At 43.8% G+C, this 27123-nt stretch overlaps 2 protein-coding genes across 2 annotated transcripts; both read right to left on the bottom strand.

Moving 5' to 3' along the window:
- Positions 1-387: 387 nt before the first annotated feature.
- Txndc12 (thioredoxin domain containing 12) lies at positions 388-26842 on the bottom strand. Its single transcript, XM_052176979.1, has 7 exons — positions 26566-26842; positions 17384-17444; positions 10454-10506; positions 6265-6338; positions 4513-4582; positions 2940-3023; positions 388-849 (listed from the first exon to the last, which is right to left on the bottom strand). Exons 1-7 carry the CDS (start codon positions 26654-26656, stop codon positions 770-772), a joined length of 513 nt encoding a protein of 170 aa, XP_052032939.1. The 5' UTR covers positions 26657-26842; the 3' UTR covers positions 388-769.
- Positions 14240-15918, bottom strand: Kti12 (KTI12 chromatin associated homolog). The gene has a single exon (XM_052176978.1). It carries the CDS (start codon positions 15751-15753, stop codon positions 14698-14700), a length of 1056 nt encoding a protein of 351 aa, XP_052032938.1. The 5' UTR covers positions 15754-15918; the 3' UTR covers positions 14240-14697.
- Positions 26843-27123: the final 281 nt, after the last annotated feature.

Genomic DNA, 27123 nt, shown 5'->3' with positions numbered 1-27123 from the left:
ATGCTTAGCACAGGCTAGACTAGTTTTCTTCCTCGTCCTCCTCTGTAGCTACCCCTTCTTCCCTGCTGCAACCAAAGGCCGCCATTAGCATCTTTCCGTTCAAGTTTTAATAAAGCTTAATGAAACATATTTTAGCTCTTGTGTTTGTTTTAACCCCAGTACAAAAATACAGTTGGTGAATTGACAAAATGGCTTCATGTAGAGTTTGCAGGCTTGAGTTTCTCTAACAGCAACAGGGAAAGCATGCTTCCGGTTGGGGCTGAGTTTCCTCACACAGCCATTCTTGACACGCATGTGCAAACAGGGACGCCTGAGCAAAGGGGGCGGGACGCAGGGATTCAGGAGGAAGTCCAGGAGTATTACCAAGACAAAAGGAGAATGCCATACTTAAAAACTGATAAGGAATTCCTGCAATTTGCACACTATAGAAAAGATACTTCCGGTTTGTTTCACTTCAGCTTGAGTACAGTAGGAGGAAATGGGTAAAGACTCAAATACTGACATGGAGTTAATCTCCACGTGGCTCAAGTTTTGTATCAAATAGTTTCATTTTTTACATTCAAAGGAATGGAAATTTAGGTGAGAGGGAGCAGATGACAGTCAGTCGGCCACGCTGCAGGCTCCACAGACCAGCTTCTGTCAGCAGGCCTCTCCCACAGTGAGAGCTCCTTCCGGTGTAGGTAGAAGCATGGTTTCCGGTGGTGTAACTGTTCTGGGTGATTCTTCAGGGTTCTCTCCCTGCTGCTTTTCTTCCAGAACACTCATTAGGTCACAACTCATCCTGAAAGTGTTTCTCTCTGAAGGCGTCGCCCGTCAGCCTCTCCTGAGCTTCCTTCATCCCTTGAACAACTGGAATAAAGGTAAGGGGTGGGGTGAGTATGGAGGACCTTTAATATCTGACGTGTGACAACAGACTTTACATGTTTTGGGAGAAACAAGATCAAGACCTCATGTGGACTTCAGCCCTGGATCTCTCCTCCCTCCTTGAGAGAATACTTCCTTCAGACCTCGACAAAAGCTAAGCAGAGAATGGATAGTACAAGTGTTTCATAAATATCAAGCCCTGCAAACGCGCTAGTTGGTATTTGGTGACCCTCTAGCACTCTGCTGATCCTGTCATGGCTGCATGTGCTCACTTGACATTCAGGGAGGAGGGAACACCCTCTTGCTGCCCCCTTTGGAATGACTGGCCACAAGGATCATGATGTGTGTGTAAACACGCCCAGATGTGCACACTGCAAGAGAAGATGATCTGTACTAAAGGGCTTAATCATTTTTACTATTAACCAACAATTATGGAAAAAGTTTTTAGGGGAAAAATAAGAAGCTTAAGCAAAGAAAACAGCAGATGAAATGTGTTATGCACTGATACCCCCCCCCCCCCCCAAGTGCTGATTTGTCCTTCCAGGAGGACAGTGACAAGAGTGCAGCCCTGGGAGTGGTAGCTCTAAAATGATAGGGTAGGCACTGGGCTGAGCCAGTCTGTCCTGGGAACCTTGCAGACCACATATGCTTATAAAAACAGCTAACATGGGTAGTTCTCCCCTTTATGTTTTACTTATGTTTTTGGTAAAGACTTGGAAAAGCCTTGTGCTCACCATTGGGCTGTGTTAGTGCAGGGATGACAACAGCAATTGGGCAAGAGTCTATTCAGAAGGTGAATCCTGAGAGACAAGTGTTAGGACTGAGAGCCCCACTGCCCTTCTCTGTGAGGAAAAGTCTGCATCTAACGTCATTAGGCTGGGGCAGATGCATCCTTCTGACCTGGGGGCAGAGATATAGCATCTCCGTGTTTTCCCCTTTCCTATTCTAGGAATAAGAGTTCCAAGAACGGGAACACAGAGTGACACGGCAGGTGACACATGGCAACTTAGTAAGTGACTAACAGCACACGACATCTATCCCAACCCCTGCTCTAAAATGACAGTGCTTCAAAAGCAAGAGACCAAGAACCCGAGGCAGATACATCAGCCTTCATTCACCACTGGGCTAAGGCCGCCCCTCTGCCTGCAGTGCACCTTTCCTGTTTTCACTAAAACTCACTCTTAGGGACTTGAGCTACATATTTCTGGCAAGTCTTACTCTACACACACTCGCTTTCAAGTGGGAAATGTCCGTGTGTCTTTCTAGGGATAGATTATTATTTTGAATTATGTTGGTTTTTTTTTGTTTTTTTTTTTTGGTTTTTTTTGGATTTGGTTTTTAAGACAAGGTTTCTCTGTGTAGCCCTGGCTGTCCTGGAACTCACTCTGTAGACCAGGCTGGCCTCGAACTCAGAAATCTGCCTGCCTCTGTCTCCCAGAGTGCTGGGATTACAGGCGTGTGCCACCACCACCTGGCTTTGAATTACGTTTTTACTTATTGTGTATGCACGTGTAAAGCACTCCAACGTGACAGCACCTGTGTAGAGGTCAGAGGACAACTTGCCGGAGTCAGTTCTCTCCTTCTCCTGGGTCTGGGGATTGAACTCAGGTTATCTGCTTTAGCAGCAGGTGCCTTTACCCACACCATTTTCTCAGAGCCAGAGCCAAATTCTTGCACTGCCTGTCCATTTATTTTAATATTTATAAAACTGCTTTGGCTTCCTCAGCTAAGTTGTATTCCTCGTCTTCTGGATTCTTACAGGAAGAACAGGATAGGTGTAATGAAAAAACAAAACAAATGAAATTTAACTCTGACTTATTAACTGAGGCCAGAAACCAGTAACTACCTGCCTAAGCCTCAGTTCTTCAGCTTCCTGCCAGCCATTAGCTTTCCCACTGGAGTCTAAGTAGCTGGAAAAAGGCTCAGTTTTATCTTCCTGTCAATTGTATTCAATAGGATCTAGCCAAAAGTTGGTCATGTGGGCAGAGCTCAGCCAGCAGGCATATGCAGCTGGGTTTCTGCGACAGACCTTGCCCGTGACCAACCATCCTCCCTCCCTTCTCTCAGAGTCTTACCTTGCTCAGCACTGACGTAGAAATACTTGTAGCTGGGGTTTCCGCTCTCATTGATGATTTCAGGACGCACCCTGCCACTGGGATCTATTGAAGACAAACGGTGTGAAAACCACAGTGATGACGACAGGAAGGAGCTCTGAAAACCCATAGGCACTCGAGGCCTGAGGGAGGCAGGGCCATCTCTGCAGTCTATTATGTCATCACCCTACATGTGACGTTTCATACTACAATCATAAAAGAGTGCACACACTTCCTTGAACATAGCTCACCACCTCCACCCCGTACCTTGGCAAATGCCATTCCCTTTCTGGAATGTTCCTTTATACATTTCCTTATTTGTATTATCCATTAAAACTGGCCACAATTTTTTCTGTATATTCATTTTAGGGTTTATTTATTTATTTATTGCGCTAGGATTTCATGTATTCTAGGATGGGCTAAATCTTCCTATATAACTTGAGGCTGGCCTTGAACTCTTGACCCATCCTCCTGTCTTAGTTTCCAAGTGCTGAGATCACAAATGTGTGCTATCACACCTGGCTGGCCAAATGTTGAATGAAGATTAGGTGGTCATCCTATCTTATAAAAATTGCTGAAAGACGGCCAGACAGTGGTGGTGCATGCCTTTAATCCCAGCGCTTGAGAGGCAGAGAGACAGGCATATCTCTGTGAGTTTGAGGCTAGTCAGGTCTACAGAGCGAGCTCCAGGACAGTCAGTTACATGGAGAAACCCTTTCTTGAAACTGATCCCCCCACCCCTACAAAATTATTGGAACATGAAGCTGGACATGGTGCTACACACTTTTAGTTCCAGAACTTAGGAGGCAGAGGCCTGGAGGCAGTAGTAGGTGGATCTCTGTGAGTTTGAGGCTAGCCTGGTCTAAAAATGAGTTTGAGGTCAGTCAGGGTTATTACACAGAGAAACCCTGACTTGAAGAAAAAACAAACAAACAAACAAACAAAATGTTGAAAGACGTGTCTGGTTCTGTTATTCCACTGGGTTAGCTGCATCCAGACCCAGGGTAGAAACTATCTATCCCTAGTTGTACTTATATGGTATTTGATATATGGGTAGTGGCCAAATGACTATGAATGGAAGGTCACATTCTTCATCTTGCCAGATAAAAGCAGACATTTAGTAGTAAAAGCATGTTCATTCTGATATTCAGATTCTTTTGTTTGTTTGTTTGGTTGGTTGGTTTGGTTTTTTCCAGACAGGGTTTCTCTGTGTAGCCCTGGCTGTCCTGGAACTCACTCTCTAGACCAGGCTGGCCTCGAACTCAGAAATCTGCCTGCCTCTGCCTCCCAAGTGCTGGGATTACAGGCGTGCGCCACCACCGCCTGGTTCATGTTCAGATTCTTACCACCACCTCCTCAGGATCTCTCCGTAACCAGCCTCAAACACATGACCCTCTCATTCGAGAACTGCAGGCACGCAGCACCTCCCTCCTGGCCTCCTCTTTTTGAATATTTGGTTGTTGGACAGGTCAGTTTGTCACCAGGACAGCTCCAGGGCTTATCACTTCTCTCTCCCACACCCGAGCCTGGGTCACCAACAGGCTCTTTGACTTACCCAAGAAAAGGATGCGTGGGATGTAACCCCCATCAGGGCTGAAGTCTTCATCCCTGGGTTCCTCTTCATCCTGTTAGGATTAGACATGAACCACAGATAAGAACATTCTTCCTCTCTTCCAGGCCTTACAGGGACCCCAGACTTGCTCAGGCCAGAAGGCTCCATGTCATCTGCCCATGTCCCCCTAATGTTTTCAATCTTCATCTTCTATCTTGTTTAAGTGTCTTTAGATATCTGAACCTGGTATTGTTACTGTTATTCAATAAACTAGACACACAACTTGGGCTTCTGGACTGGCACTGCCTAGACACACACTTTCCAATCATCCCTGGGTTCACTCCCTTTCCTGCTTCTGATTTTTGATCAAATATAATTTTCTTTTCTAGACACCTATTTTAAATCCTGAGTTATGGTATCTCCTTTACCCTTAACTTCTGGCCATAGCATTCAGCACTATCTTATGTGTTCCATTTTCCCTGCTTCCCCACGCAGAATGCTGCTTCAACAGGCATTGTGTTCTGTTTGCTAGTGCACACCCAGCACCTCCATCGCCCACCCACACACAGGACCTCCTGAATGCATGAGCAAGGCTGACCCTGTGGCTACACTTTCTTCTTCTTTTTTCAGTTATTTATTTATGTGTATGAGTACTTTGTTCCCATATATGCCTGATGCCCTTGGACATCAGAGGAGGGCATCAGATCCCCTGGAACTGGAGTTACAGATGATTTTGAGCCACCATTTGGGTGCTGAGACTTGATCTTGAGTCCTTTACAAAAACATCAAATGCTTTTAACCACTTAGTCATCTCTCCAGCCCGTGGCTATACTTTCTTATGTTGGAGTTCCTCACTGGAAACATCTTGTCCTCTGTGAATGAGGAATTCCAGTTTACCCCAGGAAGCAATGAGATAATGTTCATGGGAAATAAAAAGTAATTTTATAGCTTGTGGTGAGGTTCCCATTTCAGGAATTAAATGGGGTCATTTATTTAAACTGCTTTAATTAGCACTGGGGTACACTAGTTATATAGGCAAACATGTTTAATACCTCAATGTTGACTGTTAATGTGTTCAGAAGATTCCTGGATCTATGTTTAAGCAAACAGCCTCTTTAGAGAAACTCATGTCTCGAAGCATCACTGTGAAGTACTATCTGATCCCACACTTGAAAGAGTACAGCCTGGAAGGGAGCACAGTGCTATCATATTTTCTCACTTACTAGGTCCTTAGGATTTTAATAAAAAATCATATACTTGACTTCAGGTCTTTCTATTAAATGGGAACAATACCAATGACCTAAAAAAAAATACCTTCCAAGTCTAACTCTTGATATTCTAAGATTCAGGATCACATGAGCTGAATTCTGTATCAAGTACATAAAAGATGCTTCCACAAAAAATCAGTAAGGTTGCACATAAAAGCCTAGCACGGCTAAGCACCTAGTAGGTGCTCAACTGAATCACAATTTGCAGGGAAGTTGTAGCCTCTATATATGACTATCTAACAGCTGTAGGAAGACAGATGTAAAACATATCATAATCAAACACTAAGTATGAAAAAACTCCAAAGCTTAGTCACCTACTCAAATTCTCCCTTCCTGATTTGTCTCCAATGCTGGATGGCTAAGAGGTCTCTCCCATGAACCTCAGTATTAGTGGTCAAGAAAAAAACAACATACAAGTAGCCAGTTCTGCTCATTTCACTTTATATTAAATCTAAAACAATACTTTAGGGGCATCTTTGAGTCTTACCTCCAGATTTACCATAACAAAATTATGGGACAGTTCTGAAATTTCTGTAGATTCTGCAAATTTGGGTTTTAAAGCTAAGGAGGAAAAAGAAAAAGATTTTTCAATGATAGAAACATACCTAAACACTAATCAGCATAAACATCACTAACTTTCACTGATGGGCCAGGCATTAGCTTATATTATATTAACCTATCTAACAGAAACATTGTTAAGCCTAAATAACTAAGATTGAGAGTTGGGAGATGGCTCAGTCTCAGTCCCTAGCAAGCCGGGCATGGGGGCCTGCACTTGTAATGTCAGCATCGGGAGGCAGCAGGCGTTGGGTCCCTGGCACCGGCTGCCTCGCTAGCCAGCTTTGCCTAGCCTGGTAGCTTTCAGGTTCCAATGAGAGGGCACCAGCAGTGTGGCAGCGCAGCAAGCCTGGTAACCTGACTCTGAACCCAGAATCTATGAAAAGGTAGAAGGAGAAAACTGAACCCATGAAGGTGCCCTCTGGCATCAACCCACACCATGTGAGCACTCACTCAAGAATAAATAAAATGAAATAAAAAACATGGTGGAAACCAACTGGAAAGAGACATCCAAGGTTGACCTACAGCCTCCACATGAATACAAACATACATGTCCTCAACGTATACGATTAAAACAACAGCAACAACAACAACAACAACAACAAAAAACGAGAAAAACAAAAATTGAAAAACAAAAATCTCCAAAATGACTGGTGGCTCACAGTTTCAGACCAGATTCTGGGGAGACTGAGATAGAAGGGTAACTTGAGCTTGCTTGACCAACCTGAGGCACAGTAAGACCTATCTCAATTAAAAATTTTAAAAAGGCCAAGCATAGGGCGTAGTGTGGCACACCTTTACTTCCAGAGCTCAATACTCAGAGACAGGTAGATTTCTCTGAGGCCAGTCAGGACTACATAATAAGGCCTTGTCTCAAATAACAATATAAAATAAGGACAAATGTTCTTTATTTAAAAAAGCACAACCATAAAACCAGACCTGGGCACCTGGACCCTCATCCACCTTCAGGCACTTTCTTTGTATGTGGTTGCAACTTGCATCTCACTTAAGAAATAAGGACAATGGGGGGCTGGGTGTGGTAGAACAAGTCTTTAACTGAGGTGACAACAGGAGGATCTGGTCAGGTTGAGGCCAGCCTGGTCTACACAGTGAGTTCTGACACTAGCCAGGGCTAGTGAGACCCTGTTTCAAAAGAAAGTTGAATGAAATTATTGGTGGGCTGAGGAGAGCAGGTAAGGAAGTCTGCTGCCACTCCTTGTGACCTCAGTTCAACCCCTGTAACCTACAGTACAGAATAGACTCCCACAAGCTGTCCTCCACCTCCAAACACTATAAAAATAAAATAAAATAAGAATTACAGTATGTGTGACTGTGTGTGTCACAGCACACATGGAGGTCAGAAAGCAAGTGTGGAGTCTGTGTTCCTTTTACCTTTCCACAGGCTTCATGAATCACACTCAGGCCAGACTTGTGTAGCCAATGTCTTTCCCCAATATGCCAGCCCACTGGCCCCCGTTGTTTGCCTTTTATAGTTATGTTTCAGTATTTCTATTGAAAAGGGAACCACAATGTTAGCAGTTGGTGGGGGGAGCTGACCTTCACACTATAGCCCAGGCTGCCCCCAGACCTCACTGGAGTTCTTGTGCTTCAGCCTCCCAAGTGCTGGGAGAAGGAGCTCTAACTCCCCTCTGCTTGTTTTCTATTTATTTATTTATTTATTTATTTATTTATTTGTTTATTTATTTTTGAGACAGGGTTTCTCTCTGTAGCCCTGCTGTCCTGGAACTCACTCTGTAGATCAGGCTGGCCGCAGACTCAGAAATCCACCTGCCTCTGCCTCCCAGAGTGCTGGGATTACAGGCGTGTGCCACCACTGCCTGGCCTGCTTGGTTTTTTAATGGGGTCTCCTGGGCTGCGGTGTAGCTCAGTTAGTAAAGTACTTGTTCAGCATGCACAATGCTCAGATCCCCAGTACTTGGGTTTAGTGACCTGTGTTAGTAACTCCAGCACTTGACAGGAGGGAAGGTAAGAGGTTTGAGCTCATCTTCCACTACACAATGAGTGTATGTTTAGCCTGGGCTACACAAGACCCTGTCTCAAAACAAAACACTCATACAACAAATATCAATAAAATGCTGGCTAGATAGCTGGGTCAGTGGTTGAAAACACTTACTGCTCTTGCACAAGACCTGAGTTCGAGTCCCAGGATTCACAGGGTGGTTCACAACTATCTGTAACTCCAATTCCAGGGGATCTGCCCTCTTCTGCCCTTGAAAAGTACCAAGCACAAGTGCAGTACGTACACATACACACACACACAAACACACACACACACACACACACACACACACACGCAAAACAACCAACCACTCATGTAAAATACAAGTAAATCAAATGGGCACTAAAGAGAAATCAACTAAAATAAAAAATCCAGGTCATGCCTTTAATCCCTGTTTGGGGGGGCGGGGAGTAAGTTTTAAAAAAGAAAAAAGAAACAAGGTCTTGGGGTCACATGTTTTGGAATTCTGGTTAAGAACGTGCTTTCATTTTAGCCCGGGGAGTGGAGCTATGGGACTGCCTCACCCCAGCTGACTATGATTTGCCTTGTGCTCTAACAGAGGCATGGTTTTGCCAGCTGCAGATAATTTCTGCAATTGTGTGACTCTGGAATTCTGGAAACTTTTCAGAGGATATATAAATGCTAAGGCCCTGAGAGTTGAGGTTGGTTGTAGTTTGTTAAGTACTTGTGCTTTAAGAAGAAACAAAAGGAAAGAAACTAGATTGGGGGTGGGGGGAGGGGGGCTCTCTCTCTCTCCTCTAGTAATCGGAGGTATCACTAGATGGGTACCCCCCCCCTGTGGGGAGGTGATTAAAGGGTGGCAAAAAGAACCCACAAAGTAGCAAAGACCAGCTACAGGGTCTCTCAGTGGAACCCAAGCTAGCCAAGAATCCTCCTGCCTCAGGTTCCCAAGTGCGAAGTAATTACAGGCATGCACTGCCACACTTGGCCTTTACATTCCTCTCATTTATTTTTATCATTTTAATTATGTGTATGTGTGTGGGGAAGGGTGTCACATGAATGTGAGTGCTCAAAGGTCAGAGGCGCCCAGAGCTGGAGTTCCAGGAGTTAAGGGCAGTCAGGTATAAGTCACCTGCTGTGGGTGCTGGGCACTCAACTCAGGTCCTCAGGAGCTAGTATGTGCTCTTAACCGCTCAGCCATCTCTCCAGCCCCTTATTTATTTTCGAGACAGGGACTCACTCTGTTGACAAGGGTCGCCTCAAACTTATGCCCATGCTTCTGTTTCAATCTCCTGAGTGCTGGGATTACAGGCACAAGCCGCCATGCCTGGCTGCACTGTTCAACTAGGGTTTTGCTAATTGTTGCATATCGGTGAAAAGTAAAACCTGACTGTATCACGACAGGCACAAAGAATACACACCAGTCAAAAATACCCTCGCTTTGTTTGGTTCTCTCCCTCCCTAAACCATGTATGTCCCATGTCCCTCTGTACAGGATTCCAGCTTCTGCTAGGATGTACTGTTTATGACATTAAAAACTCCAGGCTTAGCTGGGCGGTGGTGGTGGTGGTGCGCGCCTGTAATCCCAGCACTTTGGGAGGCAGAGGCAGGTGGATTTCTGAGTTCGAGGCCAGCCTGGTCTACAGAGTGAGTTCCAGGACAGCCAGGGCTATACAGAGAAACCCTGTCTTGAAAAACCCAAATCCAAAAAACCAAAAAAACCAAAAAACAAAAAAGAAAATAAACTCCAGGCTTCATAACTATCTTTTTTTAAAAAAAAAGATTTACTTATTTTATTTATTGTTATATGTAAGTACACTCTTCTGGACATCAGATCTTGTTAGAATGGTTGTGAACCACCATGTGGTTACTGGGATTTGAACTTGGGACCTTTGGAAGAGCAGTCAATGCTCTTAACCGCTGAGCCATCTCACCAGCCCGCTTCATAACTATCTTAATCTTACCAACCCACCTCCAGCCCCTGCAAAGATAACTGCAGATTTCATGAAGGGAGAGAATGTGCGGAGGACTTGTTTGGCACTGCTCAGAGCAATCAATCAGCAGTGCTTTGCCAGCATTAACACTAACATTCCTAATCCGCTTGTGGCCAGAGGCTGGCCGGAACACGGGTACTTACCTTTGCAGGCTCCACACCAAGACTTGTGGATGATCACCATCAGCGGCAAGCCACTTAAAAACAAAGAAACTACATTCAAGTCAAATCCTTCAAAAGTACTCTGACACAAGGATTGGTTCACTAAGTCCAAGAGTAATGCACAGAAATGGTCCTTTTGTATGGTTTCAAAAAGAAACTGTAAAACAATCCAACTACTTAAGTTATAGATTATTTTCAGAATAACTAGTATAACTGCTGCTGTTTCTATAAATTCCACAAATTTGGGCTTTAAAACTAGGGAGAAAAAAGATAGAAGAAAACTATCAAATTACAATATTCTAAATGTTACTGTATTTCCAAATGATTACTATTACATGATGATTGAAAATGTAAAAAGTAACTTTCATTAGTATGCTAAACATAAAATAAGTAATAAAATGATCGATAGGGCCAGGAAGATGGCTCAGTGGTTAAAATACTTGCTGTATAAGCATGACAGGTTGAGTCTGGATTCCCAGAGCCTATTCAGTTACCCTTCTCCATTACAGTCAGAACTCCACTACAGTTAGGGACGTTTTCAGTTGTCTTTACAGCTCCTATGCCAACACATACAGTATTACTGACATCAAATATACAGTATTCACCATACACCACTGCTATTCTACATGATTAGCTCATTTGTAAGTTTTAGGTAAACTATTTAAGCTATCTCACCTTAGGTCCTAAGAATCTGAATAGGCTGACTCCTGACTGATGGTGTTTGCTAAAGGCTTGTAAACCACAGTGTAAGCAGATAGCAGGATCTAGGTGTCATAATGAAGACGTACTGACTGTGACTTATATGTTAAATGCTTTGCATGTATTATACTATATACAGCCCCACAAATAACTCTACATTTTGTGTGTGTGTGTTTTGGATTTGGTTTTTTTGAGACAGGGTTTCTCTGTATAGCCCTGGCTGTCCTGGAACTCACTCTGTAGACCAGGCTGGCCTCGAACTCAGAAATCCGACTGCCTTTGCCTCCCAGAGTGCTGGATTACAGGCGTTCACCACCACCGCCCGGCTCTCTAGAAACATTTTTAAAAAATTAGTTATGGGCCATGCATAGTGACACACATCTTTAATGCCAGTTCAAGGCTAGCTTGCTCTAAATTGTGAGTTGCTGGCCAGGCAAGGTTAGGTAGTAAGGCCCTGTCCCCTTTCCCCCAAGTAAATAACTACATCTACTTGTGTATGTGAAACATAGTTATATTTATTTGAGTGTGTGTGGACCCATGCATGCGCCAGGGAGGGAGAGGGCATGTACACGGTGGAGCTCAGAGGTCCTTTCCTCCTGAGTAGGTTCTGGGGACCGAACGCAGCCAGTTAAGCTTAGAGGCAAACACTCTTGGCATCTCTTCTGCCTTCCTTTTACTTATGACACAGGTAACCTAGTTTAACACTCATGTCAAACCTCCTGCCTCAGCCTCCTAAGTGCTAGAATTACAAGCATACAACATCACACTCATCTAGGGTAGACATTACTAATGTTCTCATAGAAAAGAGAAAATCTGTAATATAGACCAATGGTAGAGCACTTGCTCAGCTTCTACAAGGTCCAGCCAGGTTCAATCTCCAGCCCAGCCCAAAAGGACCAGGAATCCTAAGAGACTGCATATAAAATAAATCATTAAATCATCAAAAAAAAATCATAAATCATTAAAAAAAAATCTGACTACAAAAATGTAAGTTCTGCCACTTATAAGTTTAAAAAAAAAAAAAAGACTGACTCCCAGATGAGCTTTTTGGCCATGATAATATCCTTTATTTACAAGAGTCATCTAGATAAAATATATAGCTTTTTTTAAAAAAGATTTGTTTTATGTATGAGTGCTCTATTTGCTGTATGCTTGCACGACAAAAGAGGGCATCAAACAGAGGAGGGAATCAGATTCCATTACAGATGGTTGTGAGCCTCCAAGTGGTTGCTGGGACTTAAACTCAGGACCACTTGAAGAGCAGCCAGTGCTCTTAACCACTGAGCCATTATTGACAGCCTTAGAACATGTAGATTTTTTAAAAAAGATTTATCTTGGTGGCACACGCCTGTAATCCCAGCACTCTGGGAGACAGAGGCAGGCGGATTTCTGAGTTCGAGGCCAGCCTGGTCTACAGAGTGAGTTCCAGGACAGCCAGGGCTACCCAGAGAAACCCTGTCTGGAAAATACCAAATCCAAAAAAAAACAAAAATAAATAAATAAATAAATAAATAAATAAATAAATAATAAAATAAAAAAGATTGATCATATGTATTTGAGTACACTGTTACTGTTTTCAGACACAACAGGAAGATCCCTGGATGGTCGTGAGCCACCATGTGGTTGCTGGGAATTGAACTCAGGACCTCTGGAAGAGCAGTCAGTGCTCTTAACCACTGAGCTCTCTCTCTAGCCCAAACATGTAGGTTTAAATCCAAATCAATCAATAATCAACTAGATGAAAATCAGAAATGAAAGTTGGAAAAGGCTGTTGCCTAGTTCAAACCTACATTTCATACTTTCATTCCTTCCTGCCTTTCATATCATCAAAAAAAAGTGGCAGATATTACCAAGGAAAGAACATTAACCAAAGCAGCCCATCAGTTTTCAGATCATGCACACTTTAGAATGTCTTAGTTCTGCCAAACATTAGCTATTCTACAACAATCTGTAGGCCAAAGTCAACCCACTGGTTGCTTCTGTACAAAGACATTTAAAAAACACTTTTTTCCTCTTTTGTTTCTGTTTTTAAAGATAGGCTCTTACTCTGTAACTCAGGCTGACCTCAGATTCACAATCCTGTTTTCACCTCCCAAATGCTGGGATTACAGGTGTGAGCATTATACCTAGTGAAAAATTTGAAGGCTGAAAAGCAAATCTAAGGGCCTGAGAGATGGCTCAGCGGTTTTAAGAGCACTGGCTGCTCTTCCAGAGGTCCCGAGTTCAATTCCCAGCAACCACATGGTGGCTCACAACCTTCTGTAATGTAATGTAATTTGATGCCCTCTTCTGGTGTGTATGAAGACACAGTGTACTCAAATACATCTTTATTAAAAAAAAAAAAAAAAAATCTAGCTAGGCGGTGGTAGCCCACGCCTGTGATCCCAGCACTCTGGGAGGCAGAGGCTGGCAGATTTCTGAGTTCAAGGCCAGCCTGGTCTACAGAGTGAGTTCCAGGACTGCCAGGGCTGTACAGAGAAACCCTGTCTCGAAAAAAACCAAAATCCAAAAAACCACAAATCTAAATTACTTTTGTGACACAAATGTAATTCACATTTGGAAAATGTTTGTTAGTTCTTTCCAAATAGCAAGAGACTTTCAAGGTCTAGAAAGTCTAAAAGCTGCATTTTGGTTCTTTGCGGACCATTATTCTACAGTGGTATTTCAAATATTAACTTTTCTAAAGCTCTTCCTCAAACACCTCCTAGCAGTTGGTCAATAGTTAATAATCCTCCACAGGATTCAGGAAGCACTCATCTTATTAAGCATGTATGCACTTCACATAAACAATTTCTCAGGGTCAAAGCCAAGTCTGAAAAATTGTATGGATAATGAAAATCCAGTACTGCTTGCTACCAACAAAACTAAGATTACAGCGATGTTTGCCTTAGAATATTCGATAAAGCACAATGGAAAGCACTACTATATATATATATATATATGTGTGTGTGTGTGTGAATATATGTGTATATATGCCAAGCAATCAAGCCTCTCATATAAAAATACTAAATGTATATAGAAAATACTAAGTTGCAGGGGAAACATTAAATTACATCCAAAAGTCCAGCGGACAATTTTAGAAAATTTTATTAGAGGAAGTATCTAATGGTTGTCTTATACAAATATCAGTTTCCCAGGGACAGATGATTTATCTGTGTTGGAAGTTCCAGGGCAGATAGCAAAAGGCACTGTGCTCAAAATACCTTTAGTACGAAAGGGCCATCATAAATACAAAACTGCTGCCTTCGGTTTCTACTCAGTTGATTTAAAACAATTCTCCATCCCGATGGAAGGACAACAGTGCTATGTAGTCTCCCCAAGTAGACTCCAACGGAAGCCACCTGGCATTTGGGGGCTAGCACTCAATGAGTGCATATACTGCACACTCAGGATATGGCAGAGGCAGTTAAGAAAAGAGTCAAACTTAGCAATCTTAGTACTCCAGTATGCTTTGCAGACCTTAGTACTATTCCTAGACAAAGTACAGTGACTTCAGACAAGAGCCACCGCTGCTGCCCCCTACCCCATTAGTGCAAACTCTGGTTCAGATACTGAAGAAACATGTTGGCCAACTGAGGCAGGTTCTCGTTGTTGGGATGCATTTTAGTGTAGGAAATAAACTGGCGACGGAGGCGACTCAATTCCGCCAAGGTCAAGGGACGGGTAAATCGGAGGTGCTCGGTGGTGCCAGGAAGCTTTAATAAGTCTCCGGGTACAGCGCTCTTCTGTGCTTCCATCACAGCAGTCAACACCTGGCTCGTGGTCTGATCCAACTGGTGCAGAAAGCTGCCAGAAGCTAGAGGCTGGGACTGCGTAGACTGATGGGGTGGGGGAGCCCGATTCTCAAACAGTGCAGACCGGATCTCAGCCAGGGGCAGTGGCTCTTCTAAACCTACCACGGTGAACAATGGTCGATCCCAGCGGTTCCGAGAGTCGGGAGCCTCAAAGCGCAGCGCTAAGGACTCTAAAAGTTCGGGAGGAAAGGCACAGGACGCAGGCTCTGCAGATTTCTTGGACTCCGGAGTCATCACTGCTGGAGGATTTGATGGCAGGATTTCCTCTGGATCCAGTTCCTTGAGGACAGCGGCCGGGACTCCCCCATTTGCTACTGGGCTGGTGGCGCGCTGTTCCTCCACAGTGCCGGCCACCTGAGACTTCTCGCCGGTCTCGGCGCGCGGCTTCCAGCTCACACTGACAGCCGGGTCCGGGTTCTCCGAGGCGCTAGCCACTAGAAGCCCGCGGCTCGGCCAGTTCGGCCTTATGCAGTAAATTAAGCAGAGCGGCGTGCGCGCAGCTCGAGCGAGGCAGTACAGCTCGTAGCGGAACCCCTTGATGTAGTTCAAGGAGTCTAGGATGACCACGTCCTGCCGGCTCAGGCGCCGCTCTACCGCGGCCCGCAGCGCAGCACGCAGCGCCTTCTCACCCGCAGAGTCGCCGTACACAGTCGAGTCCTGCGCGCCCAGCACTGAAGCATCGTCCACCACATACACCGCGCGACCCTCGCCGGTCAGCGCCCGACGAAGCTCTTCCGTACGCTGGCTCTTGCCACTGGACGGCAGACCGCAAACCACGACAAGCGGCATGCTCTCTACAGGAATCCATGTGCGGATGTTTTACATCAACTTCCGGTATGAACCGGAAGAGAAACCCGAACTTCCTGTTTTTCTACCCTCTTATGGGACCTTTTGTTTCTATGGGAAATGGAACTCTAACCAACTAGATCAAGGACCAACATTCTCCGAAAGGAGACGCAAAGATTAGAATGGCATTACTTATTTACACCAAATGTTAAAGGCCTCAACAGGATAAGATTATCCTCCGTTAAAAAACATCCCTATCTATTTATTAAATGGAATTAAATGGGCATTCGATGAAATTCCTAGCACCATATTTAGCATACAAAAGGCAATTTACAAATGATGTTTCTCTATTCAGGTCTTCTCTTACACCTAGTAGCTTTGAGTAAATGTTTATTCATAACAATGATTTCAATCATCAACATCCTTCCATGGTTGAGGTCAGAGATGAACAGAAAACGGTCCCTAAGAAAATCCAGGTTCTTATCAGGAAGCATTAAGTGTCCACATAAAGTAAAACACTTCTATGTACGTTAGTGTGAAGAACAGATGTGAAAAAGCTGTCCAGAAAACTCCTTGAAGACTTGACTGGTGCTTGAATTTGTTTCTATTTGTTTGGTAGGGAGGGGGTGCTGGGCTAGAGTCTTGTGCATGCACTTTACCACCATGCTATGCCCTCGGGCAAAATCATTTGATTTTGAACTTGAGAGACTAATTAAAATTTTCATCTTGGACAGGGTTGCCAATGCAGGTTTTCCAATTAAATCTGATTTTGAGATTTTTAAAAGTTGCATAAGCTACAAAGGGATATTTAATTTTCCTTTGTGTGAAATTTAAATTTAGCTGGGCATCTTTTATTTATTTTATTAAACTTGGCAATCCTACTGCAGAAGGCTTGAGACCCTTGTGTCATGAGACTTAGGATCTGTTTTGCAACAGTGAGCACTAGTTTGGTATGTGCAGAAGTGTATGTGAGTGTGTCTGTGCTGGGAGTATATGACATGATATAGGACACACATGCTGGAGTAGAGTAAGTCTCTAATACAGTACAGCAGACAAATCAAAGACCACTTAATAGCAGTTTAAATACTGAGAAGTAATTAATTTCACTTTTCTGTATTTCAATTCTCTTTTCAATAAAATGTAAGTTATTTCATAGTTGTACCAATCTCAGAGGCTGTAAAGACTAAATAAGCCAATCTTTGTAACATTGGCAGTTCCTTGCTTCTGCTCCCACCCCAGCCCTTATGCTCTGGGTGTTTACGCATAAACTAACCCTCCCCGAGACATTACACTATTTTAGCTTTAGGCTAGTAGCCGTATAACTCACTGACTGAGAGAACAAAGAGACTGTCAGAAGCTCAGCTCTGCTAAGTACCAACTTGTGATCTTGGACAACTTAACTGTTGAGTGACTTTCTCATTTCTAAAAAAGTAACAAGAATACTTCATAGAAATGTTGTGAAATTAAATGAGTTAATCAATTCAGATTATTTAACACCTGGTACACAGTAAGTGCTGAGTTTTTGTTATCAGGGAATTTATATAATTCTTGCGGGGCCTTCATCTGAGAGCAATGCTAAGTTAATGGCTAGAAAGTTTTGTTACTATAAACAACCTGACGCCACGTTTGATACCTTGCAGCTGCTTCTTTCTTCCCATCTTCTAGAGTCCTCCAGTGAATGTGGTCTCCAAAACCTAGAAGGAAAGAGCCTTATAAACATCCAAAAACCAAACATCGGACATGCCCACAAGAAAGAAAGGAGACATGCTTGTAATGTATCCATAAGGAGAAAAAATGTTTCCCCTCTGCTAAGAGCCTGGTGTTCAACAGGCAGCTCCACCGTCTTCTGGGCAGACTGAACCAGGGATAGTCACCTTCCCCAAGTCTGTTTTCATTCCTCTAAATGGGAGAACACCATTTCATCAGTAATTGTTAAGGAGCTTAAATAATGATGGATCCCTTGTGGCCTATCACACCATGCCAACAATATGGTGAGAATGATTGAGACGCTTACACAGTGGACAGAAGCATCTTTGCTGAAATGGCAGGCAGTGCAGCTTCAGACTCACAAAACCACTGATCTGTAGCTCTACTTCCCATTAAGGCTGTGGAGTTTTAAAAGAAGCCATCTAAGTCCCACTTCATTATCTATAAAATCAAGACACTAATTTCTACCTCAGAATATTGGTACAAGAAAGTAATAAATGAGGTCAGGTGCATCCACTGTCATTATTCCCACCTTTTTCGTTTTAAAACTACATTTGTTTATTTCTGTGGGCACGCACATGCCACAGCCTCCAAGGAGAAATCAGAGAACAACTTTCAAGAGCCAGCTCTCTCACCCAGCGGTGGTGGAGCACGACTTTAATCCCAGCACTTGGGAGGCAGAGGCAAGAGAATCTCTGTAAGTTCAAGGCCAGTCTGGTCTACAGAGCTAGTTCCAGACCAGCCAGGGCTATACAAAGAAACCTGTCTCAAACAAAAACAAAACAAAATACCAAAATAGAGTCAGCCCCCTTTCCACCATGTGAGCCCAGGAATTGAGCTCAGGCTGGTAGGATTTGTGGCAAGCACCCTTACCCACTGACGCAATTGCCTGGCCTGGCATGATCTTTTTCAATTATATCACTGCTTAATAAGAAAAGCATTTCAGAGGATATCCAGTGACCCCAGGATAAGTCAACCCTAGAAGGAGCACTTAACAAAGGCTTCAGTGAGAAAATAACACATGGCTGGATGTGGTCACTAACACTTAGTTCTAGCAGACTAAGCTGATCTCTGGGAGACCCAAGGGCAGCCTGGTCTACATAGAGTAACAGGACAGCCACATGAGGGAACTTGTCTCAAAAACAAAACAACAAACAAAAACACTCTGCCCACTTCTGCAATCCCACTCCAGCGTTTTTTGTTTTTTGTTAGACTCAAGACATAGGGGTACTTCAACCTCTTCGGGCAGGGCCGTCCTCTCCTTTCAGGCTCCACCTCCGCCTTGCTTCCCCACCCAGAGGGCGTTTCTTCTGATAGGGGCCTCCCCTCAAACCTCTCCATTCTACTCCCAACACCACACTTCCCAGACAGAATCTTCAGACATTAGCGTGTCCATTTCCCTTACTCCAAGGAGAAATCTCTAAGTGCTGGGGCCGAACCTCTGGTATCTTTCCCTGCTTCCCTAGCACTTAGCAATATATATGACTACTCCAAGTACTCCATAAGAGTTCTCAAAATCTTAGTAGACCAAATCACATAATCTTATGTTAGATTCAGAAAATGTCAGTGATCAAAATGTTACCTTTTTATTTAAATTGATTTATTCTTTCTAAATTTCAGTGTGTGTGTGTGTGTGTGTGTGTGTGCGCGCGAGCGCGCACACACACACACACACACACACAATCCTTTTATCCTTTCCCCTTTCACTGAGGCCTTTCTAATAAATCTTCCTATTTTCTTGTGTATGCATCTTGTAACTAGGGTTGCTTGCATGAGCCTGGCTGGATGGGAGATTATCTAATAATTTTTTTTTGCTGATGTAATAAGCCAATTTAAGGTAAATTAAAAGTTTATTTGAGGCGGCTCTGGGGTAGGTTCACTGGTCTCAGAGAACAAAGTCAGGGAAATCTTGGGGGGGGAGAGAAAGAGAGAGAGAGAAAGGGAAAGGGAGAGAGGGAGAGAAAGAAGGAGGGAGGGAGAGATAGGGAGGGAGAGGGGGAGAGAGAGAGAGAAAGAAGGAAGGAGGGAGGGAGAGAGAGGGAGAGGGAGAGAAAGAGAGAAAGGAGGGAGGGAGAGGGAAGGAGAGAGAGGGAAGGAGAGGAGGAGAGGGAGAGGGAGAGGGAGGGAAAGGGAGAGGGAGAGAGAGAGAGAGAGATCTGAGGTGCCTAGGGTCCTTTTATCTGCAGCACACACCTGGTGCACCTGGAGGCAGCAGATGATTAAATAAGCAGTTACTAGGTCCCTGGGAGCAGGCCAGTGGAACTGCCTGTACCTGTGTATTAACAGGGTTAGGGTTAGGGGTTCCAGGTTTGGAGCCTAACATTATCTACTTGAGCAAGAGCAACTTACTAGTAGCTACACCACTGAGGAATGACTCCTCCTCCAGAAGCCATTCACCAAGGCAAACACAGCACCAACAGGTTTTGCTTTTTACCCTTCTTCCCCAAGCTAAACCATAGATTACCTTCCTAAAGCCGGCTCCCGATTCCCTCTTTTAGTGACTTCCTCTTCCTCCTGCAGCTATCAAAGTATTTAAATCAAGTAATCAAAGGCCCCATTTGGGCTACCTAGACTAACAATCAACACAAACCCATCTCAAACTGTCTTTGAGCCTTTGTCTCTCAATCCAGAAGCAGTCCTTTGTCCTTCCAGAGCAAGTATCCCTCCCTCCACGGCCCTTTTCTCCTTTGTCCTCATCTCCTTCCTGTCTTTGTCTCTTATTCCCCACCCTTTGTCCCTCTGGGGCAAATAAATCTCCTTTGTGCCGAGGGTGTGCCCAAAGCCGATTCAAGTCTTTTTCGTTTCATCCTCAGGGAGGATGAGGGCCTTGGGAAACCCTGGTGCAGTAGCCATAGTGCTGTGAGTTCACGGTACAACAGCTATTTACATCCAGCACAGCAGTCCTTCTCATCCTCCAGATTTTCTTCTTTTTTGCCACCTCTTCTGTGATATTCTTTATATCTGCTATCATATGTGTACAGCATATTATACAAGCCAACTCCGGTTACTGTAACAATAATTCCTCTCTTTATATCTCCACTTTTTCAGGACTCAAAAAGGTATAATAATTGTCTCTCAAAAAACTACTGCTAAATAGCAAACAAAATACGAAAACGTTAACACAGTATTGGGGTATGAACATCAGTGTGGAGTAGCTTTTGCTTTTCTTTACAGTTGAGGCTCCAAGAAGCCAGTCAGCTATATCAGGTCTCACTGCTATAAAACGTAGCTGGGTTTAACATCCAGCCTTGTGCCTTCCCTCCCTGCTTGTTTGTTTTTCAAGAGCTAGTTTCTCTGTATAGCCCGGGCTGTCCTAGAACTTGCTCTGTAGACCAGGCAAAGATCCACCTGCCTCTGCCTCCTGAGTGCTCGGATATAAAGGCAAGGGGCTGCCACAGCCTGGAGCCCTTATGCTTTTTCAATTGCTATATTTGTCTTTCAGAAATTATTTCTCCCACATGAATTGAAATCTAATTGTTATCATTGTTCTTCCAAAGGGAAATAAAAGCTCCCCGGCACCCCCCCTTAACACACAGGAGCCATGTCCAAACCAACTACCACGTTTCAATCTCAACAGCTCAGGCTGCTAGCCAGCGGGGGAGATGGTGTCCTTTACCCAAGGCCCAAAGTTTGATCCTGAAAGTGAATAACACAGGGTGACACTGGGAGGGTGCCAGAGGCTAGAAGGTGCACTCCCAGGCCTCAGACCTGGACAACTGGCCATGCCAGACTAAAGAGCCTGAGAAACCCACCCACAAAACAATGAGATCCCAGAGAAGCAGACTTTCAGAGTGGACTCACTGCAAAAACAGAAATCCCTCCACAAACACATAGGAAACCAAGATGAAGTCACCCACCCCAAAAGCAAATATCTGCTATCAGGTGGCGAACTGGAGATAGCCTGAGACTCTCTGTTAAACCACTAGAGAGAAGCAGAGGGGTTCAGGTCCCCAGTGCTGCTCACTCCCCAAACCTTCCTGGGGGGAAACATTCCCCATGTTAGGACTCCAAGGTAGTTAATGATGAATAATTACTGTGAGTTCACCACCACACAGCCACAGACTGCTAAACAATAACAACAAAAACAAAACAATCAAAGTAAGAAAGAGAATCATCAGAAGCAACAGAATTAGACTTTGAGTACTTTAGGTACCAGGCTTAACCACAGAATTAAAAAAGAAACGAAAACTACATTTGGTGTGTTTAGAGAAATATTACATAAAGTCATAGAATCACAAATTAAACTGTCAAATCTAAACCAGGAAAGGCGGCACACATTTGCAATCCCATCATTCAAGCAGTAGAGACAAGAGGATCCTAAGATTAGGGTCATGCTTTGAGTCATACTTAGTTTTTGAGTTTTGAGGCTAGCCTGGGACTTATTCAATTCTGTTCCAAAATCAAACAACAAAACAACCAAAAGCAAGGGCAGCAGAGCTCTCTCAGGCAGCAAAGTGTTTGCAAGAGGACTTGAGTTTGAGCCCCAGAACCGGCTACCATGGGCTGTGGACACACTTGTGCAGCAAGCATTTCTATGGGTTGAGCCATCTCTCAGGCCCCTTTTTTGTTTGCTCAATTTTTCCACAGACATAAAATTGTTCTAAAAGTAAGTCTACTGGTTTTTTAAAGCATCGATGGATAGGTTAAAATAGCAACCCAGAGACAGGTAGAGTTTAGCTCTCCTGAACGCAGAGATGCAAAGAGAAGGAAAACGTAAGAGCTATATGCTCCAACAAGGCCACACTTCTAATAGTGCCACTCCCTGGGACAAGCATATACAAACCAGCACAGCTTATGATAATTAAGAAAAACAATAATGATAATGTTGTTTTGTTTTGTTTTCTCTGTGTAGCCCCGGTTATAGAGAGTTATCCCAAAACTCTCTATAGGCTGGCTTCTTAACTCAGAGATCCACCCACTTCTGTCTTCCAGGTGCTGGAATTAAAGGTGCTCATCCTCACCATGCAGCTGGATTTTTTTTTTTTAAGCATTGCAGTTTTTAAAATGTGTTTACAGGTATTAATTTATTTATCCTCAGAATAACCTTATGATGTGCTAACTGTCTCCTTCCTCCTTACAGATAAGGAAACTGAAGTTAAAGAGCTTGCCTAGGGTTAGTTACATTGCCCAAGAGAGGCAGAGCTAAAACTAGAACGGAGGAGGTTGCCTTTATAGTTAGAATCATTCACTACAGTTCCCTGGCTCACTACCAATGGTTAAAGATGAATGAAGGAAGGACTGCACCTTGGGAACACTGACTCCAGCTAGAGAATACCCCCTCCTGGGGGGAGGGGAGATGCTTTGTTTTTCCCCTTTCCTCTTGAAAGCTAACTTAGCACGGAACCTCTGCAGACAGTTCAGTTTCCTAAGGTGTCATCTGCAAGGCAGTTTATGCCAGCCATCTGCAAAGGAAGCTAAAGGTTCCCACGTCAACAGCTCTTTTTTCCCATCCAAGTCGATGTTTAAAACAGGAAAAGCTAGTTCTAAACAGTATTTATGTCAGTGTCCAAGCTCTTCTTCCTAAAGATTGTCTTTAAAACCTCAGAAAAGCGTCACCTCCCACGCTCCAGCTAGTGAAACCTAAATAAGGAAAGGTCAAATATCAGAGCTGGCAGCCAAGCCTGAGTTAGGCAACACTGTACCTGGAAGGTAGTAACAGTGTAGCCAAGTGATGTCTCTGTCAGAAAGCAGCCTTTCTACCATCTGCACAAATGTTAAATATAGCTAACAAAAATATCTGTCTCATGAAGTGACTGTGGCTGTAAACAGGGCATGGAGCATAAGTGTTACTGTGCCAACTTTAAATTCCAGAGACTGAAGTCATCTCATCTATTTCTATAACAGGCTGGAGAGCATGTGAATGGCCTCTTTCTAGATTCTGCATTGAAGGCCAGAGTGGTGCACTGAGTAAAGACATGGGCTAGGGGATTCTTCTTCCTGTTTGCTCCTTACTAGTTAACTCCTAATGTTTCATTTTAAATTCTTCATCTGTGAAATGGGATAATAAAAATATTACCCTCATAGATACTATGAAAATTAAATTATATGAAAAAATGCACAGATCAGTGCCTGAAAGCAGCAAAGAGAAAGTAAGTGTTAGTGATTACACGTCTTTCCTGGTGATAAAATTTAAGTTTCTAGTCTACTGAGAATAATGAACATGTTTTCGGACACTAGGATGTTAGAGCTGTGAGGCCCTTAGGACACATTTCTAGTTCAACTCTCATTTAATAAATGGTCACGAGGGAAGACCAGAGCTGGTTAAATGGCCTGACCAAGATTAAAATCTAGGCCTAATAAATCCAGTCTAGTGCACACTACTGCACACCAATGTGCTTCCTCTTCATAATGGAAACTGTTGGGGGAGGGTGGGAGGAGTTACTCATTGTCTCCTCTCTGCAAACAACTAAGGTATCTTCTGGAAAGAGCTGGGGCTAGTTATACATTTTGGAAAAAACAACACTTTGGAAGACACAACTTTGAAAGAATCAACATTTTCAGGAATTCCTGCCTCAGGTAGCACTTTTTACTTTTTTTAGGTGGGACAAGTATATTTCTTATGTCCAAAGACTCTATACATAAACAACACATAAAACAAACACTTGAAATGATATTAATTCCTTTTAGAAACAAGTAAGTATTCCTCTGTGGGGGAAATAATAACAATATCTCACTTACTAGATATTTTTTGAGTGTGTGACATGGTTTCATCTTTTGCTTTTTCATTCATTTATCACAAACTAGTTCTTCCACTTGAGATCCCTGGAACTCACAGAGATCCGCTCACCTGCTTCTCCCTCGAGTCCTGGGATTCAAGGCTTCAATGTATTTTGGAGTTGTTTATTAGGCAGTGATGCTAATTGAACAACACAGAACTTACTGCCTGACAAAGAACTAATACTTGCACAACACTTCATAATGCTATATACACGTAACACAATGGATTGAGCAGGGTACATTACGTGTGAGGGTCTGAGGTAACAATCACACCCGTTTTGCAGCTGAGGAACCCAGGCTGTCAGAGGTTAAGCTTCCTGGCACAGGCATCTTGTCCAATCACTGGCAGAACACGCTGTAGCAGCTCTGCATATACCCTAGCACGCTAGTCTCCCTCTGTACATACAGTTCTATTCTAAATACACAGCAGCCTGTTCTACAATAGGATCATCAGTATTTGGAACATTTTGACCTAATAGGATCCACTGTGCAGTTTTCAGCACTTCCTTCATTGGAAGAAACCCACACATCACCAGAGAAAATCTTTTTTTTTTTCTCAAAATAAAAAAAGGAAAGAAAAAGAGAAAAGCTTTCTTTTTCTCACCTTCCTAATTCAAGTAAATGCTCCCTTAGCCTCCTCAGTCTCTGTGCTTCCTGTTCTATCATAGTATTATATAAGCTGAAATTCTTTTATTAATCTGTCATAGATCTATCCTACTTCACTTTCTGACTTAAATATACACCCAATGAAAACAAGAACCTTGTTTGTTCTCTTCATTGCCAGGTCTCTAGTACCCGAGTCAATGATGAAAACATGGTTGATGATCAAAAATCAATACTGAACAGAGATAACTCCATTTAGGACCACTGACTTCCACTCAGTCTCATTGCCCACCAATATATAAAAATAAAGAACATTAAAACAAATAAATAAACAAACACACAAATAAACAGGGGCTGGAGAGACAGCCCAGTGGTTAAGAGAACCTGTTGCTCTTCAGTGGACTCAAGTTCAGTCCCCATGTCAGGCAGCTCACAACTACCTGCAACTCCAGCTGGGGGTGGGGGTGGGGGGCGCTGACACCCTTTTTTGGCCTCCTCAGGTCACACATTTACCTACACACATGCACACCATGCACACACAATAAATCTTTAAAAATAAAGCATGATTGGGCCTAGAGATGTCTCAGAAGATAAGAACAGTTGTGAAAGCCTGGCAGTGGTGGTGCAGGCCTGTAATCCCAGCACTGTGGGAGGCAGAGGCAGGCGGATTTCTGAGTTCGAGACCAGCCTGGTCGACAGAGTGAGTTCCAGGACAGCCAGTGCTACACAGAAAAACCCTGTCTCGAAAAAAAAAAAAAAAACCAAATCCAAAATTTAAAAAAAAAAAAAAAAGAACAGTTGTGAAAACAACCTCAGTAACATATAAAAGCGTGGCCTGACAGCTCATGCAGGTAACCCCAACCAAACACTAGGGATAGGATCCCATGACTCCCTGGCCAGCTCCTCTACCCTAAACGGTGGACTCAAATTCAATGAGACTGTTTCCTGAGGTGGAAAACAAGTCGAAGAGGAAAACACCCAACATCCTCCTCTAGCCTAGCCATGTGTGTCCTGTACCACAAAACAGGTGGGCAGATACCACACTTAAACACACACACCAGCAGCAGCAGAAAAATCCCACACAGTAAGGTCATAAAACAAAAAATCCAAAGCAGGGCTCAAATCCATTTACAACTCACCCAGTTAGTCAATTCAGCTGCCAAAAAAAAGAACTGATGAGAAGGTATTCAAGTTTAGGAAAAGAGAGGTAGGTAATACACGGAGTTGGGGGTCCATACTTCCTAACCTTAATTCATAACCACTGATCCATCGCTCTAAAGAAATCAGTTTCTTCCAACACACTAGCTGAGCCACACCAAAATACAACTTGGTGATCTAGCAAAAGGTCCACCCTTCATTTGCTCTTTCTTCTACATCTCTTGGGGAAATTGGGGAAATGTGAAGAATCTTCAGATTCAAGCGACCATCACAGGTCACCAGCGACCCTTTTTCTTCTGGCGGAAAAGGTGACGGTTTCTGAGGGCTTCCCAAGAGACCTATTTCTTCTGGCGGGAAGGTGACGGTTCCCGGAGGCGTTCCAAGCGCCTAACATGACACATGAATGGACTCTTAAAACAACCTAGTCCTCATTTAAGGGCCATATCTTCCTAAACCCAAGAATTAAGAGCGCCCTCAAGTACAACTTCCTTCTCTTAAACCCTCTCCGGGACCTGGTAACCCAAGAAATTCCCAAAAGCAGTTGGGAAGCTATACAGAGAGAGAAGAAAAGTGTTAAGACAAGGAGGAGGCCCGGGGTCCGTAAAGATTACGTTACGAACGAGGTCTGACCCTTTCCGAGCCCAGTGTGTCCGTCTGAAGAAGTGATGAGAAGCAGGATGCTGAAGCTCAGCAAACAGGTGGCCCCGAAACGAAGCGACATCTCCACCGGGTTAGTTGCACAGAGCCACCGGATGGAGGGAACACAGGATTTCCAGCAGCAGCTGCGCTCTACCCTCGGATCGCCGCTCAGCCCAACCCCTCGGATTCCCAGATTTTTTTCTCTCCAAACACTGAAGGAAGTGATGCTAGACGGATGTGGGCGGTGCCTTGAGGGTCCGCTTTGGAATGGAGTAAGTTTAAAGGTGCAGATCACGTAGAAGGATGGGGGAAGTACATCTCGAGTTTGCTTTCCCTAAATCCTGGATATCCAGGCCTAGGGATGAGGTGGGCCAAACTGGTGGGGGCTGGGGAAAGGTTCGAGAAAACCGTTGTTAATTACGTCTGACCTCTAGTCTAGCCCCTCCCTCCAATGGACCACTACACTAAATATTCAAAATGCAAATTATTATGTGTGAGATCAGCCTATCACAACAGAGGGCTTGGAATTTCCCGCCCCCTGGCACACAT

This window comes from Apodemus sylvaticus, chromosome 3, assembly GCF_947179515.1.
Source record: "Apodemus sylvaticus chromosome 3, mApoSyl1.1, whole genome shotgun sequence".
Taxonomy (NCBI): Eukaryota; Metazoa; Chordata; class Mammalia; order Rodentia; family Muridae; genus Apodemus; species Apodemus sylvaticus.
This window is presented reverse-complemented; position numbering and strand designations above follow the sequence as displayed.